The sequence below is a fragment of the Hypanus sabinus genome, chromosome X1, assembly GCF_030144855.1.
Source record: "Hypanus sabinus isolate sHypSab1 chromosome X1, sHypSab1.hap1, whole genome shotgun sequence".
Lineage (NCBI taxonomy): Eukaryota > Metazoa > Chordata > Chondrichthyes > Myliobatiformes > Dasyatidae > Hypanus > Hypanus sabinus.
In genome coordinates, this window is record NC_082738.1 from 65,299,828 (window position 1) to 65,317,283 (window position 17,456).

General features: G+C 41.5%; 1 protein-coding gene across 5 annotated transcripts in view; it reads left to right on the forward strand.

Moving 5' to 3' along the window:
• LOC132384975 (phosphatidylinositol 5-phosphate 4-kinase type-2 beta) overlaps positions 1–17,456 on the forward strand; it is a 271,613-nt gene that overhangs the window by 116,934 nt on the left and 137,223 nt on the right. For 3 of the 5 annotated variants that reach the window (XM_059956672.1, XM_059956671.1, XM_059956675.1), the window contains exon 4: positions 14,636–14,704. The exons of the other annotated variants lie outside the window; for them this stretch is intronic. In XM_059956672.1, coding sequence (XP_059812655.1) covers positions 14,636–14,704 — 69 coding nt within the window. The remainder of the gene's footprint in view (positions 1–14,635; positions 14,705–17,456) is intronic. 5 annotated transcript variants of the gene reach the window in all.

Sequence of the window (17,456 nt, forward strand, 5' to 3'; positions counted from 1 at the left end):
GTTGAACTCCATCTGCCACTTCTCAGCCCAGTTTTACATCCTATCAATGTCCTGCTGTAACCTCTGACAGCCCTCCACACTATCCACAACACCTCCAACCTTTGTGTCATCAGCAAACTTACTGAACCTTCCCTCCATTTCCTCATCCAGGTCATTTATAAAAATCATGAAGAGTAGGGGTCCCAGAACAGATCCCTGAGGCACACCGCTGTTCACTGACCTCCATGTAGAATATGACCCATCTACAACCACTCTTTGCCTTCTGTGGGCAAGCCAGTTCTCAATCCACAAAGCAATGTCCCCTTGGATCCCATGCCTTGTTACTTTCACAATAAGCATTGAATGGGTCACCTGATCAAATGCCTTGCTGAAATCCATAAACACTACATCTACTGCTCTTCCTTCATCAATGTGTTTAGTCACATCCTCAAAAAATTTAATCATGCTCGTAAGGCATAACCTGCCCTTGACAAAGCCATGTTGACTATTCCTGATCATATAATACCTCTCCAGATGTTCATAAATCCTGCCTCTCAGGATCTTCTCCATCAACTTACCAACCACTGAAGCAAGACTCACCGGTCTATAATTTTCTGGGCTATCTCTACTCCCTTTCTTGAATAAAGGAACAACATCTGCAACCTTCCAGTCCTCCAGAACCTCTCCTGTCCCCATTGATGATTCAAAGATCATCACCAGAGGCTCAGCAATCTCCTCCCTTGCCTCCCACAGTAGCCTGGGGTACATCTCATCCAGTCTTGGCGACTTATCCAACTTGATGCTTTCCAAAAGCTCCAGCACATCCTCTTTCTTAATATCTACATGCTCAAGCTTTTCAGTCTGCTGCAAATCATCACTACAATCACTTAATCCTTTTCCATAGTGAATACTGAAGTGAAGTATTCATTAAGTACCTCTGCTATTTCCTCTGGCTCCATACACATTTTCTCACTGTCACACTTGATGGGTCCTATTCTTTCACGTCTTATCCTCTTGCTCTTCATATACTTGTAGAATGCCTTGGGTTTTCCTTAATCCTGCCCGCCAAGGCCTTCTCATGGCCCCTTCTGGCTCTTCTAATTTCCTTTTTAAGCTCCTTCCTGTTAGCCTTATAATCTTCTAGATCTCTAGCATTACCTAGCTCTCTGAACCTTTTGTAAACTTTTTTTTTTGACTAGACTTATTACAGCCTTTGTACACCATGGTTCCTGTACCCTACCATAACTTCCCTGTCTCATTGGAATGTAACTATGCAGAACTCCACACAAATATCCCCTGAACATTTGCCACATTTCTTCTGTACTTTTCCTTGGGAATATCCGTTCCAAATTTAACCTTCCAATTTCCTGTTTGATAGCCTCATAATTCCCCTTTCTCCAATTAAACGCTTTTCTAACTTGTCTGTTCCTATCGCTCTCCAATGCTATTGTAAAGGAAATAGAATTATGATCACTATCTCCAAAATGCTGTCCCACTGAGAGATCTGACACCTGACCAGGTTCATTTCCCAATCCCAGAACAAGTACAGCCTCTCCTCTTGTAGGTTTATTTACATATTATGTTAAGAAACCTTCCTGAACACACCTAACAAACTCCACCCCATCTAAACCCCTTGCTCTAGGGAAGCCAGTTGATATTTGGGAAATTAAAATCTCCCATCACTACAACTCTGCAGTTTGTGTATCGTCCCAACTGCTCAACAGATGACGCCATCACCACCATTCTCCACCTGGACAAAAAAGACACGTATGTTCGGATGCTGTTCATAGACTTCAGTTCAACATTCAACACAATCATTCCTTAGAAACTGATGGGAAAACTGAGCCTACTGGGTCTGAACACCTCCCTCTGCAACTGGATCCTAGACTTCCTGACTGGGAGACCTCAGTTAGTCCGGATCGGGAGCAGCATCTCCAACACCATCACACTGAGCACAGGGGACCCCAGGGCTGTGTGCTCAGTCCACTGCTGACTCTGCTGACCCACGACTAGCAGCAGTACACAGCTCGAATCACATCATTAAGTTCGCCGATGACATGACCGCGGTGGGTCTCAGCAGCAAGAACGACAAGTCATTTTACAGAGAGGAGGTGCAGCAGCTAACAGACTGGTGCAGAGCCAACAACCTGTGAATGTGAACAAAACAAAAGAGATGGTGGTTGACTTCAGGAGAGCACGGAGCGACCACTCTCCGCTGAACATTGACGGCTCCTCGGTAGAGGTCGTTAAGAGCACCAAATTTCTTGGTGTTCACCTGACGGAGAATCTCACCTGGTCCCTCAACAACAACTCCATAGCCATGAAAGCCCAGCAGCGCCTCTCCTTTCTGCGAAGGCTGAGAAAAGTCCATCTCCCACCCTCCATCCTCACCACATTCCTGATCACTGCCTGGTTTGGGAATTGCACTGTCTTGGATTGCAAGACACTGCAGTGGATAGTGAGGTCAGCTGAGAAGATCATCGGGGTCTCTTCCCGCTATTACAGGCATTTACACCACACGCTGCACCCGCAAAGCTAACAGTATTGTGAAGGACCCCACGCACCCCTCACACAAACTCTTCTCCTTCCTGCCATCTGGCAAAAGGTACCGAAGCATTCAGGCTCTCACGACCAGACTGTGCAACAGTTTCTTACCCCAATCCATCAGACTCCTCAATACTCAGAATCTGGACTGACATCTACATCATTTATTATTATATTGTAATTTGTCCTACTGTGCCTGTTGTCTTGTTTTTATAATCATTATACTGCCCTGCACTGTTTTGTGCACTTTATGTAGTCCTGTGCAGGTCTATAGCCTAGTGCAGTTTTTTATGTTGTTTTACGTAGTCTAGTGTAGTTTTGTGTTGTTTCATGTAGCACCAGGGTCCTGGAGGAACGTTGTTTTGTTTTTACTGTGTACTGTACCAGCAGTTTATGGTTGAAATGATAATAAACTTGACTTGACTTGAACTCTGTAATACACCTTTCCAGCATCTGTTTCCCTATCTGCTCCTCGATATCCCTGTTACTATTGGGTGGCCTATAAAAAACACCCAGTAAGGTTATTGACCCCTTCCTCCACCCATGGAGACTCCGTAGACAATCCCTCCATGACGTCCATCTTTTCTGCAGTCGTGACACTATCTCTGATTAACAGTGCCACTTCGGTTGCTTTGGTTGCAGCATATAAATAACCAGCCAGGCGGCAAAAAGCTATCACTAAGTGGCTATTGATATGGTGGATCGATCTAAGGGTAGGTGAGAAGGTGGATATCCTACCTCACCTCCCGACACCACAAATCCTTTCCAGCACCTACAAGGGATGCATCCGCTAGTGAAATACTGTCCAGTTGCCTGGATCAGTACAGCAAAACTGAACATCAAATAAGACAAAGCAGCCCATTTAAAGATTAGCTCTATTTATCATGTGTACATTGAAACATACAATGAAATACTGTACATCATTTGTGTCAATGTCCAACAAAGTTGGAATATGTACTGGGGGCAACCTGTTGGTTTCATCATACTTCCAGCTCCAAAATAACATGCCCCTAACCTGCATGTTCTCAGAATGTGGAAGAGAACTATAGCACCCAGAGGCAACCCAAGTTGTCATGGGGAGAATATACAAACTCCTTACAGATGGTTTTCGGTATTGAACCCGATAGCTTGCATGGTAATAGTGTAACAGACACAAAATGCTGGTGGAACACAGCAGGCCAGGCAGCATCTATAGGAAGAAGTACAGTCAACGTTTCGGGTCGAGACCCTTCGTTAGAACTAACGGAAAAAAGAAATAGTAAGAGATTTGAAAGTGGGAGGGGGGAGTAGGAGACCCGAAATGATAGGAGCAGACAGGAGGGGGAGGGATGAAGCCTGGAGCTGGGAAGTTGATTGGCAAAAGGGATACAGAGCTGGAGAAGGGGGAGAATCATAGGACGGAAGGCCTTGGAAGAAAGGAAGATGGAGAACAGGCAAAAAGTGATTGTGAAAGGGAAAGAAAGAGAAAAAAAATAATTAAAAATAGGGATGGGGAGGAGGGACATTAACGGAAGATAGAGAAATCAATGTTCATGCCATCAGGTTGGAGGCTACCCAGATGGAATATAAGGTGTTGTTCCTCTAACCTGAGTGTGGCTTCATCTCAACAATGATATTATATTTAAGTAATTGTGTTACATTGATTGCTACCCATCTCCCAGGACATTGATTCCTTCCTGCCAGAAGTTCACCCTGGCTTCATTGTGTCTCAGATGCATTGGAGTCACTTGCCTGGGTTAATCTGACAGTACCCCCCCCCCCCCCCCCCCAAGCCTGTGAATTCTGCTCTGAGAATGACGAGGAGGAGGGCAGCGGATGCATGGGAGCAGGATCCACTCCAAATAATTTACCACACTGACTTAGAAGTATTTAGTTCTTTATCAGGGGTCTAACTCCAGGAAACCTTCCCTTCAATACAGTGGGAGTACCTTCAGAAGGACTGCAACTGTTTGACAATTCAGCTTACTATCAGCACCTTCTGTTGAGGTCAGTTAGGATTGAACAAATCATGTCCTGTAAAAGTTACCATGAATTTACAGGTACAGATATGAATAGTAGTCACTGAAATAAGTGACCATAAGTAGATCCAGGAGATCTGTTTCACAGCAATGCACACATACATCTGTTTATGGGGGGGAGGGGGTAATGAAAGGTGAGTCAGTTGCCATTTAGGCAGAAGGGATTTTGATTTTTTGTCCCTGACTCTTGGCAGCATTGAACAAATGCTGCTAAAAGCTGTTACAAGCACTGAAACAGCTGTCTAGCAAAACACAGCCATTGTTGACCAGTCTTGTTTCCAAGTTCAGGTCCTGGTACTGGTGTGAGTACAAATGAACAGCTGCAGTGTCCAAGCACAGTGCTGGTCACATTCTTAGTTGGCTTCTGCTTCTTTCTACTCAAAACAAAGAGTTTCACAACAAAATTAGTTTGCCTTGGCAGTACTGTGTTGGTTCAGTGTTCAATGTTCCTCTCCCACAATAGTTCTCAATCACTCTTACATCTTCAGACAGATACCCCATTTAGATACAGGAAGAGTCCACTTCCAGGGTATTGCTGCACTCACTGCCTCCAGTGTATTGAGACTCTGTCCTCCAGAGGCCTGTCTAGTCATCACAGTTGCTCGGAAATTTGTACTGAATTGAATGACTTTATTTTTTACATCCTTCACGTACATGAGGAATAAAAATCTTTACGTTATGTCTCCATCTAAATGTGCAATGGCAATCATAGTGATTTATAATAAATAGAATAGTCAATGAAATAAAGAGTACACTTTAATCAGCATAAGTTAATCAGTCTGATGGCCTGGTGGAAGAAGCTGTCCCGGAGCCTGTTAGTCCTGGCATTTATGCTGCAGTACTATTTCCTGGATGGTAGCAGCTGGAACAGTTTGTGGCTGGGATGACTCGGGTCCCCAATGATCCTACAGGCTCTTTTTACACACCTGTCTTTGTCAATGCCCTGAATCATGGGAAGTTCACATCTACAGATGCGCTGGGCTGTCCGCACCACTCTCTGCAGAGTCCTATGATGAAGGGAGGTACAGTTCCCATACCATGATGCAGCCAGTCAGGATGTTCTCAATTGTGCCCCTGTAGAAAGTTCTTAGGATTTGGGGCCCCATACCAAACTTTTTCAACTGTCTGAGATGAAAGAGGCGCTGTTGTGCCTTTTTCACCACACAGCTGGTGTGTACAGACCACATGAGGTCCTCGGTGATGTGGATGCTGAGGAACTTGAAGCTGTTTACCCTCTCAACCCCAGATCCATTGATGTCAATAGGGGTTAGTCTGTCTTCATTGCTCCTGTAATCCACAACCAGCTCCTTTTTAATCTGTTAATTTCAGTGTAGTGAGGAACCCCTTATTCTTCTGATTTTGTACTTCTCATAGTTTTTCATTATTCTGTGTTCCACAAAACAACATATTTCTCAACATATGCCAGTGTTATTAAACCTGATTCTGAGGCTGCAACTGTTGCTACCTGCACAACAACAACTCTTTCCATACTGGAATTCAATATTATTTCCCTAAATTTAATGTCAAATTAAATTTATTATCAAAGTACATATATGTCACCATATGTTTATTTAGAGACATGGCATGGTAACAGACCCTTTCGGCCCAGTGAGTTACAACTGTGTGACCAATTAATCTAGTAACCCTTGCGTCTTTGGGATATGAAATGAAACCGGAGCGCACCACGGTCATGGAGAGAATGTATAAACCTTTTACAGACGGGCTCAGTTTCAAAGACTCTTTACCGACCAGCAGGAATTGAACCCGAATCACTGGCACTGTAGTAGTGTTATGCTGGGATTCATTTTCTTGCAGGCGTTACAGGACAATAAAGAAACAGCAGAGTTTATGAAAAACTGTACATAAACAAAAACAGGCCAACAACCATTGTGCAAATACAAAAATGCTGAGAGCATGAGTTGTAAAGAGTTCATACATTTTCTAAATGTACAAAAGACAGCAAATTGTGCTAATACAATAAAAGGAGAAAACAAAATAATAATGAATGAATAAATAAATAATAATTAAACACATGAGCTGTAGAATCCTTGAAAGTGGAATCACTTCAGTGATGGGGTAGATTAGGAAGAAATAATTGCTTCACAATGGAGGCCACTTGCCCCATCAGATGGATGTCAGCCATTCCTTTCCTCCATAATTCTGTACTTTCCCTCAAGTGCTTTTCCAGTTCCTTTTTGAACTATGTCACCCTTACTCGACCTGGCCTAGAAACACCAAACTGCCCTCCGAAATGACATAGCAAGTCATTTAAGGATGGTAAATAATTGCAGAGTAATGCCTATATCCCGTGAGTGAATAGAAATAGCTTCAGATGCCAGTTGTGATTGGGTTGCTTATGAAATCCTGAATTGCAGCATGTAATTGCCTAGATCTTTTAAGATGATTGTTTGATTGAGCAGTTCTCCCAAATTGGAATCTGTTTGCGCAAGGGTGGAGATACAAACTTCTCTCTTGTTTGTTTAAGTATGGTGTTATATCAATGTTATTGACATTTTGAAGTCCACTTGCTTTGTTTGTATTCTGTCTGTCTAGATGCAAGCCTACTTCACTAAAGCATATCTCTGACCATTAAATCTGTGTGTTCTCAGCATCATATTTCCAGATTTGCTGTTTTGTAAGCACAGGTAACCAGTTTAGATAGGATATGTTGAAATGCTATACTTGACATCACATACACACCACAGAACGGGCCCTTCAACCCACAATGTTGTGCTGACCTTTTAACCTAAGCCTTTCCTCCTATATAACCTTCTGTTTTTCTATCAACCATGTATCTATCAATCTGTCTGTACCAGCACCTCTGGTAGGGTGTCCCATGCACCCACCACTCTCTGTGTTAAGATCTTACCTCTGACATCCCCCCATACTTCCCTTCAATCACATTAAAATTATGCCCACCCACTACCACCCCCCACCTTGTATTAGTCATTTCTGCACTGGGCAAATTTCTCCTGCTATCCACTCTATCTCTGCCTCTTACCATCTTGTGCATCTCTATCCTCATCCTTCTTTGCTCGAAAGTAAAATGCCCTAGCTCGCTCAACCTATCCTCATAAGACATGCAATCTAATCCAGGTAGCATCCTGGTAAATATCCTCTACACCGTCTCTAAAACTTCCACATCCTTTCTATAATGAAGTGACTAGAACCGAAACAATATTCTGAAAGTGAGATCTAACCAGGACAACATTAATTGTGCCTTTCTCAAAGTACACTGGTTCTGTCACTTTAAGAAGTTCAAAAGGAGAATTTTTGAAGTAGGTGAGGTGTGTTTGGAGGTTATTACTGTTGAAACATATCAAATCTGGCAGTCGGTGAATATTGCTATATCCCGTAAATGACATTAATGACCAGCTATTCTCCTTTGCTTAAATAAAAACAGAAAATGTCAGGGAATGAAGACACAGGGCTGCCAACATCTGTAGAGAAAGAATCGGGTAACATTTTAGATTAATGGAGTGGCCTAAAATACTAATCTGGTTTCTCTCTTCACAGACACTGGTTGATATATTAAGTATCACCAGCATTTTCTGTTTATATTTGAGCTTGGATGTACAAAAGATAGAGGTGTATGTGGGGAGGAAGGATTAATTTGATCTTGGAGATCAGCACAACATCATGGGCCAAAGGGCCTGCTCTGTGCTGTATGTTCTATTTCCAGCACCTCTGCTTTTACATATTTGTTGAGTAATTAATTATTGGTAGAGAATCCTTCAACCCATCTAGTCCGTGCCAGACTATTATTTTGCCTGTCCCATCAACCTTCATCTGGACCATAAAAGGTCATAAGAAGTGGGATTAGCATGTGGAAAGTAGACTTTCCACTTATGCTTATGACACAGAATTTATTTATTTCATGTTCATAGAGTAATCCAGTTGGTGGGTCATGAATATTAGTAGAGAACACACCCCACTGCTCTTCCAAGCCCATTTGAACAAATTAAAAATCCACATTTCCAGCTTTTGACTGTGCGAAATTCCATATAGTTGCTATTGTCCTTTTGAACACATTCTGAGAAGGAACAGTCAGTTCCTTTGTTTCTACACCTTTGCCACCACAGTGAGGGTGTGAGAAATGAGGACTGTTGTCAATGTGCACCCACAGCAAAGTGCCTTTATTTTCAAGTACCTTCTGAATTAGTTCAGTTCAAGAGCAATAACTGCTGTTTTGACTGAAAACACTTGCATCCTGTAGTTAAATCTAAAAATTGACCAAGACTGCAGTACAAGTTTTCTCATGTTCTTGGTTAAGAATGTGGACATTTTAGAGTCATAAGATACTACAGCACAGAAACAGGCCCTTTGGCCCATCTATTAATAGTTGCCAAAATATTAATATGCCCTGTCCCATTGACCTGCACCTGGACTATACCCCTCCTGTCTGTCTTTTGAAATTGAACCTTTATCCACCACTTGCGGTGACAGCTCATTCAATCCTCTCACCACACTCTGAATGAAGAAGTTTTCCCTCAAGATCACCTTAAGCATTCACCTTTCACCTTAATTCATAACCTCTAGTTCTCGTCTCCCCAACCTTTAAACACGAATAAAATTTGTGCAAGTTAGAGAGATTAATGTAGTGAATTGCGGTTTGGAAACAATATGCACATTCTTTTGAATGCTGTCCTGCGAAAGTGAATTTTTCTAAATGAGTTATAAGAGTAAATGCTGGAAACATTAAATATTTCCATTAATCCAATACTCTGTTTTTCTCTCCATGCATTTTTCTAACACATTCTGGTTTTATCTCATTTTTGATTGAAGTGTAAACTAATTGCCTTGCTTGGAACGGTGCATGCAGTACAACATTATGCCACTAGATAGCTCTGCAATTTGCAAAATGTAGTCAACATTTATATGAAATAAGTAATTCTGTATTGGCTCTCTTAGCAGCTGAACCAGTGATGCTTTACAATTGTATTTATTAGGCATCAGGTTAGATTCAGTGAGACAACAGACTTTCTTTTCGGTCATAATCGCAAGAGTCTCCAGCAAGGTGAGGTTTTCAAAGTAGGAAAATTGGAAACCCAAGACGTTCTGCAGCTGCTGGAAATTCAGAGTAACACACACAAAATGCTGGTAGAAAGCAGGCCAGACAGCATCTATAGAGAGAAATAAATATTCCATAATTTATTCTACGAGACTCTAATGAAGTCTTGGCCTGAAACATCAACCGTTTATTCCTCTCCATAGATGCTGCCTGACTTGCTGTGTTCCTCCAACATTTTGTGTGACAAAACAGATCTGTCCTGAACTGGGCATTAAGTGGCATGTGCATTAACAATGCATTAATAGCAGGAACATTCATCTATTGTCTTTCCCTATGTAGTTTCAATGGGACAGAATCAGAATGTCCCACTTAGGATCAGCTGGAAGATAAATCGTGTATAGGTTTTATTTCCTGAAGACTGGGTCACATTTTTAGTTAATCCATAATTATGCTATCCATAATGTCATAACTCCAGGACAATCCGTAACACTTTAGTTTATTTGTCATGCTAATTAGCATTTACTTCTAGATTTTTTAAATTATTCTGCTTAATTCATATTTCTCTTCTGCTCTGGTGTGAGTTAAATTGGAATCTATGAGCCATTTGTCCAGTGCTCTGGCAGTCACCGCTGTTACATGCACACTGTCATCAGTGATGGAAGTGGCAATATACTCAGTGACCTCTTCATTAGGTACACCTATTGTTAATGCAAATATCTAATCAGCCAATCATGTGACAGCAACTCAATGAATAAAAGCATGCAGACATGGTCAAGAGGTCTGTTGTTCAGATTAAACATCAGAATGAGGAATAAATGTGATCTACGTGACTGACTGTGGATTGATAGTGCCAGATGGGGTAGTTTGAATATCTCAGAAGTTGCTAATCTCCTGGGATTATCATGAACCACCGTCTCGAGAGTTTACAGAGAATGGTGCAAAAAACAAAAATACATCCTGGAGCTGCAGTGCTGTTGGCAAAAACACCTTGTTAATGAGAGTAGTCTGAGGAGAATGGCCAGAATGGTTCAAGCTGACAGTAACTCAAATAACCACACATTACAACAGTGGTGTGCAGAAGAGCATCTCTGAATGCACAACACGTCGAACCTTGAAGTGGATGGGCTACAGCAGCAGAAGACCACATCTAACCTTTACCTAATAAAGGGGCCACTGAGTGATAATAAACCTGATTCTGATTCTGAAGAAGGTTTATCTGCCTGAATTTCAGACGTTATGCTTTTTAAAATTAAACTGGACACGGACATAGGCTAAAGCTTGCACCAGGTACATTTAGGTCTTTGGTTTGGGAGTTTCTTGTTCACAGAGTCATAAAGTGCTACAGCACAGAAAATGGTTCTTTGGCCCATCTAGTTTGCACTGAACTATTTTACTGTCTAGTCCCATGAACCTACAGCTGGACTGTGGAAGTTTTTGAGAAGTGAGCTTAGAACGTGGAAAATGGACTTAAATGTGAGATTCTGCAGCGACTGGAAATCCAGTCGAACACACATAAAATGCTGGAGGAGCTCAGCAGGTCAGGCAGCATCTATGGAGAGGAATAAAGTGTTGATGTTTCGGGTTGAGACCCTTCGTCAGGACTGTGGAAAGTAGACTTTCTGCTTTCCCTCAAGACACTTTATTTCGGTTTCACAGAGCCCCCACTAAATTTCCCTGTAACCTATTCTACTCCCAGATTCTACCACTCACCACACGCAGGAGGAAATTTTGCACAGACTGATTAACCTCCCAATTCACACATAGAGTAGCCTGGAAAAACCCTCAGTCACAGATACAAACTCCACACAGATAGCACCGAAGGTCAGGATTGAACCTGGATCACTGGAGCTACACTACTGTGCCTTTGAGGAGAATTTGTTGCTTCAAGGACTCTAGAACCCTTTGAGATGGTTGCAGAATTGGAGATCATTTGGGTTATTGCAATCTACATAGAACATAGAATAGTACAGCACATTACAGGCCCTTCGGCCCACAATGTTGTGCCGACCCTCAAACCCTGCCTCCCATATAACCCCCCATCTTAACTTCCTCCATATACCTGTCTAGTAGTCTCTTAAATTTCACTAGTGTATCTGCCTCCACCACTGACTCAGCCAGTGCATTCCACGCACCAACCACTCTCTGAGTGGAAAAACCTTCCTCTAATATCCCCCTTGAACTTCCCTCCTCTTACCTTAAAGCCTTGTCCTCTTGTACTGAGCAGTGGTGCCCTGGGGAAGAGGTGCTGGCTGTCCACTCTGTCTATTCCTCTTAATATCTTGTACACCTCTATCATGTCTAATAATAATAATCTAATGAAATAAGCTAGCCTAAACGGGTTTCTACTTTTTAAGAAACACAAGAAGTAGGGAGGGGAGCAAGCCATTCATTGCAGCATGATAGTATAGTGGTCAATATATTGCTTTACAGCACCAGCTGGCATTTCTTCGGTGTTAATGTTCTAAATACTGAAGTATGGAAAGCATTTTGTGTTCTGTACTACAAGTAACAAAGTTGGGAACATCTTGATCATCATTTACTGTTTTGAAGGTCTTTACTTTGCAGCATTTTGTACTCAAAAGGAAAGGTTTGTACTTGCGTGGAAACCTTTGTTGACCTTGAAAGTCCCAGAGGCTCTTTGCAGTCAATGGCATAATGTTAAAAATTCAACCAGATTCATATGTACTGTCTGGTTTAGATAAGGTTCAGGGCAATACTGTCTGTGGCATCTGAAAGTAGTGTTAGTTATCATCTCTGAAGAGCGATTGGAGTAGACATAACACAGGATACCGTAAAGAACATTCTACCTGCTTGCATCACCATCTTGTATGGAGGGGCTACTGTACAGGATCGAAAAAAGCTGCAGGAAGTTGCAAACTCTGCCAACTCCATCATGGGCACTAATCTCCCGAGCATCGAGGACATCTTCAAATGGCAATGCCTCAAAAAGTGGCATCCATCATTAAGGATCCCCATCACCCAGGACACGCCACCTTCTGATTGCCACCGTCAGAGAGGAGGCACAAGAGCCTGAAGATACGTACTCAATGTTTCAGGAACAGCTTTTTCCCCTCCACCATCAGATTTATGAATCGACAATGAACCCATGAACTTTACCTCACTTTTTTTTCTTTTTTTGCTCTCATTTTGCACTACGTATTTAATTTAATATTTCTTATTGTAATTTATGTTTTTTATTATGTATTGCAATGTACTACTGTGGCAAAACAGCATATTTCGTGACATACAGTATGCCAGTAATATTAAACCTGATTCAGATTCTGATATTTGTGGTGTAGACATTAAATCAATCAAAGTAAATTTATTGCTGAAATACCTATACAGTGCCTATAAAAAGTATTCTCCCCCCACCCAACTTTTCATGTTTTATTGTTTTACAACATTGAATCAGTGGATTTAATTTGGCTTTTTTTGACACCGATCTACAGGAAAAGACACTTTTGTGTCAAAGTGAAAACAGACCTGGCCAGGAGTGGCCAAGTCAGAGTCCAGACCACAATCCAATTGAGAATTTGTGGCTGGACTTAGAAAGGACTGTTCACTCACAATCCCCAAACAATCTGGCAGAGCTTGACCAGTTTTGTAAAGAAGAGTGGGGGAAAATTGCAGTGTCCAGATGTGCAAAGCTGAGAGAAACCTATCCACACAGACGCAAGGCTGTAATTGCTGCCAGAGGTGTATCTACTGTAAGGGGTTTCTTCTTTATGTTTCTGCGTATGTTAATCAAAATGGCTTCTTTGTTTTGTTAAAAGTAAGAATGCTTCTTTGTTATGATAACTGGAGAGAGAGTGCTTTCTCTGACAGCTTGTTTGGGTTATAATTACTGATAACGAGAATTGTAATTATTTGTTAACCAATTGGGATAGATGTTATTCTCTCTTCTGGGTCTGTAAGCTATTGTTGGTGGGTATTTGGGGAGTCGGCGCGAGGGGGTGAGAGAGAGAGGACGCGATGCTGTAAACTGGGCGACGGAACGGACCCCGAGTGGGGTTCAGCGGCCAGGGTTTTCAGTGAGGAGAGGAGATGAAGACAGATGTGCCGGGGGTGCTTGGTTGATCACTTCGGGTGGTCCTGAGCTACGAGTCGAGGAGGTCTGAGGGGATCAAATGGTGGCCAGAAGACTTCGCTTAATTGAGCTCCAACGGTTGTGAACGAAGTGGTTTGGACTTTGATAAGTTTGGCGCCTTTTACTTTTCCTTTTATATTGTATCTCTATTAAGTACATAGTTCCAGTAAGATCTATAAAGTGAACCCATTTAATCGCATATGGTGTACTGTCTGTTATTTGGTGAGGTGGGGACATCACACAGCATCCACACCAGCTGATTACCCAGTTTGGCAGGGCAGAAGGCTGCTCCTCCTAGACAGAAGCGAGCTGAGCGAGCCTGAGGCGACCCAGGGGGTTACACTACTAAATATGGACTTGAAGGGGGTGAGCAATTATGCAATCAATTATTTTGTGTTTTATATCTGTAATTAATTTAGATCACTTTGTAAAGATCTGTTTTCACTTTGACATGAAAGAGTCTTTTTCTGTTGCTCAGTGTCAAAAAAAAAAGCCAAATTACCTCGACTGAAATGTTGTAAAACAATAAAATATGAAAACTTACAAGGTGGTGTTAATACATTTTATAGGCACTGTATGTCACCGTATTTGACCCTAAGGTTCATTTTCTGGCAGCTGTTCAGGTGTTCACAGTAAAACAAAAGAAGTACAATAGAATCAATGAAAATAACTACACACAAAGACTGATAAACAGCCAGTGTGCGAAAGAAGACAACTGTAAATTAAAAAAATAATAATACTGAGAATATGAGTTGTAGAGTCTTTGAAAGTGAGTCCATAAATTGTGGGAACAGTTCAGGAATGAGCTGAGTGAAGTTATCCACACTGGTTCAGGAACCTGATGGTTAATAGGTAATAATTGTTTAAAGAAGTGTCACTTTGTTTGATCAAATTTATCATTATCTGGTTTTGATTCCTTTTCTAATGTGTTTTCATTGCCTCACAAGCAGATACCTTAATGATAGCAATTGATGTTTTAATTCTTGTTGTTTATAGCGGTCTTTGTCAAAGCTTCCAACACAGGAGCTCGAAAAAATAACAGTGAACATGGGTTTAGTCCGCCAGGTCAGTTATGAAATGGCAACTTGCATCTGAGTTTTACCACAATATCCTGTCTGCTGCATTGCACACACTCCTGTAGGTAATGTGAGGTCTGCTATTAACGTGTTGCAAGGACAGAACCTTCAATAATGATTGATTTCTTTGCAAATCTTCCATATTAAACAATTTGCCCAGTAACATGCAAATGATGTAGTTGTTGCTAATTGGAAATCCAGATGTGACTAATTGCATTCCTCATTCATAAAGAGAATACAAGTTATTACGCTATCTTCAAGCATGTGATCTCAGTACCCAGTTGCATGGAATCTGCATGTGAAGTTTATTTCAATGCTTTGGGAGAATGAAAGTGAACTTTTAATGTATAAGGCATGCACTAAAATATATGCATGTGATTACAATCGTGTCAAGTGGTCATATCTGTGGATTGTCACCAACTTCCATTGAATGTTAATGTGGTAGAAAAACACGTGCTGATATTCTTTGAGCTACGAATGCGACATTGCGACTTGGGAGTTTGTATTGGGTTCAACCTGCACTTGTATAGATGAGCAATGCTAGAAAATGGAATATTTGCCTGTTATCCACTCAAGCATTCAATCCAATCAGGAATCAAAACATTTAGACCTGAACGTGGATTCTTAATTCAAAACCTTAGGACCTCCCTCCAATGAATTTGCGTGATATTTCCCTGCAATTTGTGTTCTTATAGATTCTGATGGAGATGACCAATTTTGTGTTGTTGTACATGGGATCATAGAAAATTTATAACACAAGAGACCATCGAGCCCAACATGTTCCATGCCAGTCAAAAGAAAAGCAACTCGACCCCATTGTACTTCTTGCACTGGGTCTTTAATCCTGCAGGTCATACCTCTTCAGCTGCATATCCAACTATATTTAACTACACTGAGAAGTGTCTTGGTCTTTTTAAGGGAGTGAATATCAGTAGAGAACCCACCCTCCCCAACCCTTCCAAAGCTCATCTAAAAATAAAAACCCACATTCCCAGCTTTTGACAGTGTGAAATTCTATACGGTTGCTATTGTCCTTCCAAACACATTCCATGAAGGAACCTCCAGTTCCTTGGTTTCTACATTTTTGCCACCACAGTGAGGGTGTGAGAAATGAGGACTGTTTTGAATCTGCACCCACAACAAAATGCCTTTATTTTCAAGTACCTTCTGAATTAGTTCAGTTCAAGAGCAATAACTACTGTTTTGACTGGAAACACTTACATCCTGTAGTTAAATCTAAAAACTGACCAAGACTGCAGTGCAAATGTTCTCGTATTCCTTGGTTAGGAACGTGGACGTTTTCCTTTAAACTTGGGAGTTCCATTCCCTGGGCGGGAAGATTTTCATCGTTTTTCCCCCACTGCTGGTTACCTGTAAATCTGCTCCTCTGCTAAAGAAATCTGTCCATCCTATTTGCATCACAGGTCTATAAGTGGCTCAGTTGTTTCCTGTCAGTCTCCTTGGTTCCAAAGAAAATAACCCTGGTGGACCCAATTTATCGTAACAGCCACAAACTTCATGACTTGACATAATTGTAATAAATCATCTCTGTAGCTACTTAAGCATCATCATATCTTTATGGTAATGTGACGGGAACTATTCACAGTATTCAAGTTAAGCTCTTACTAGTGTGGTACACATTCCGAGAAAAACCTTCCTGCAATATGTAAAAGATAGAATCTTGGAACTTTTCTGACCTGTACTTAGAGCATAGAATATACAACAGCACAGCGCAGTACAATCCCTTTGGTCATGATGACCTTTTAATGTCTCTAAGATCAATATGATGCTTCCCTCTCTCATAACCCTCCATTTTTCTTTCTTAGATATGCCTATCTGAGAGTCTCTTAAGTTTCCCTAATGTACTTGCCTCTACCACCACCACCCCAAGCAGTTTCTAAGCGCCTACCATTCTCACTGTAAGAAAAACTTATTTCTGACATTCCCTCTATATTTTCCTACAATCAGCATATCCTTCTCTTTCTCCCATGGTCCATTCTCCTCTCCTTTCAGTTTCCTCCTTCAGCCCTTTACCTTTTCCGGATATCGCCTCCTAGCTTCTTACGTCATCCTCCCCCCACCTCCCACATATCTCCCCCCTCATGTGGTAGCCTCCAACCTGTTGGTATGAACATCGATTTCTCAACTTATGGTAATTTTTCCCCTTCCGCCTTCTTCATTTCCTCACCCTGGTCTCTTAATTCTTCTCTTCAACTGCCAATCACCTCCCCCTGGTGCATATCCTCTTCTGTCAGATTCCTCCTCCTCCAGCCTTTTCCACCTATTACCTCCCATCTTGCTTTATCCCCCTTCCCCCACCCATCTGGATTTACCTATCATCTTCTGGCTTGTATGCCTTCCTTTCCACCCACCTTTTATTCTAGCATTTCCCCCTTACTTTCCAGTCCTGATGAAGGGTCTTGGCCTGAAACATAGATGCTGCTTGACTTGCTAAGTTCCTCCAAAATTTTGTGTGTGTTACTTTGGATTTTCTGAATCTGCAGAATCCCTTGTGTTTAGGACTTGTTCCATCTAGTAAACACTCCCACCTCACTGAAGCTTTGCTTTTTGAGTTAGGGCATCTTAAAACTGATTCCCATCTTAGCAGTGATAGCTCATTTCATGCTCCATGCATCATGTATGGAAATATCCTTTTAAATGATGGTTATAATAAATTGATATTGAACCATATAAATGAAATTCCAATAAATCAAGTATTTGCTTTATTTGTCATATATACA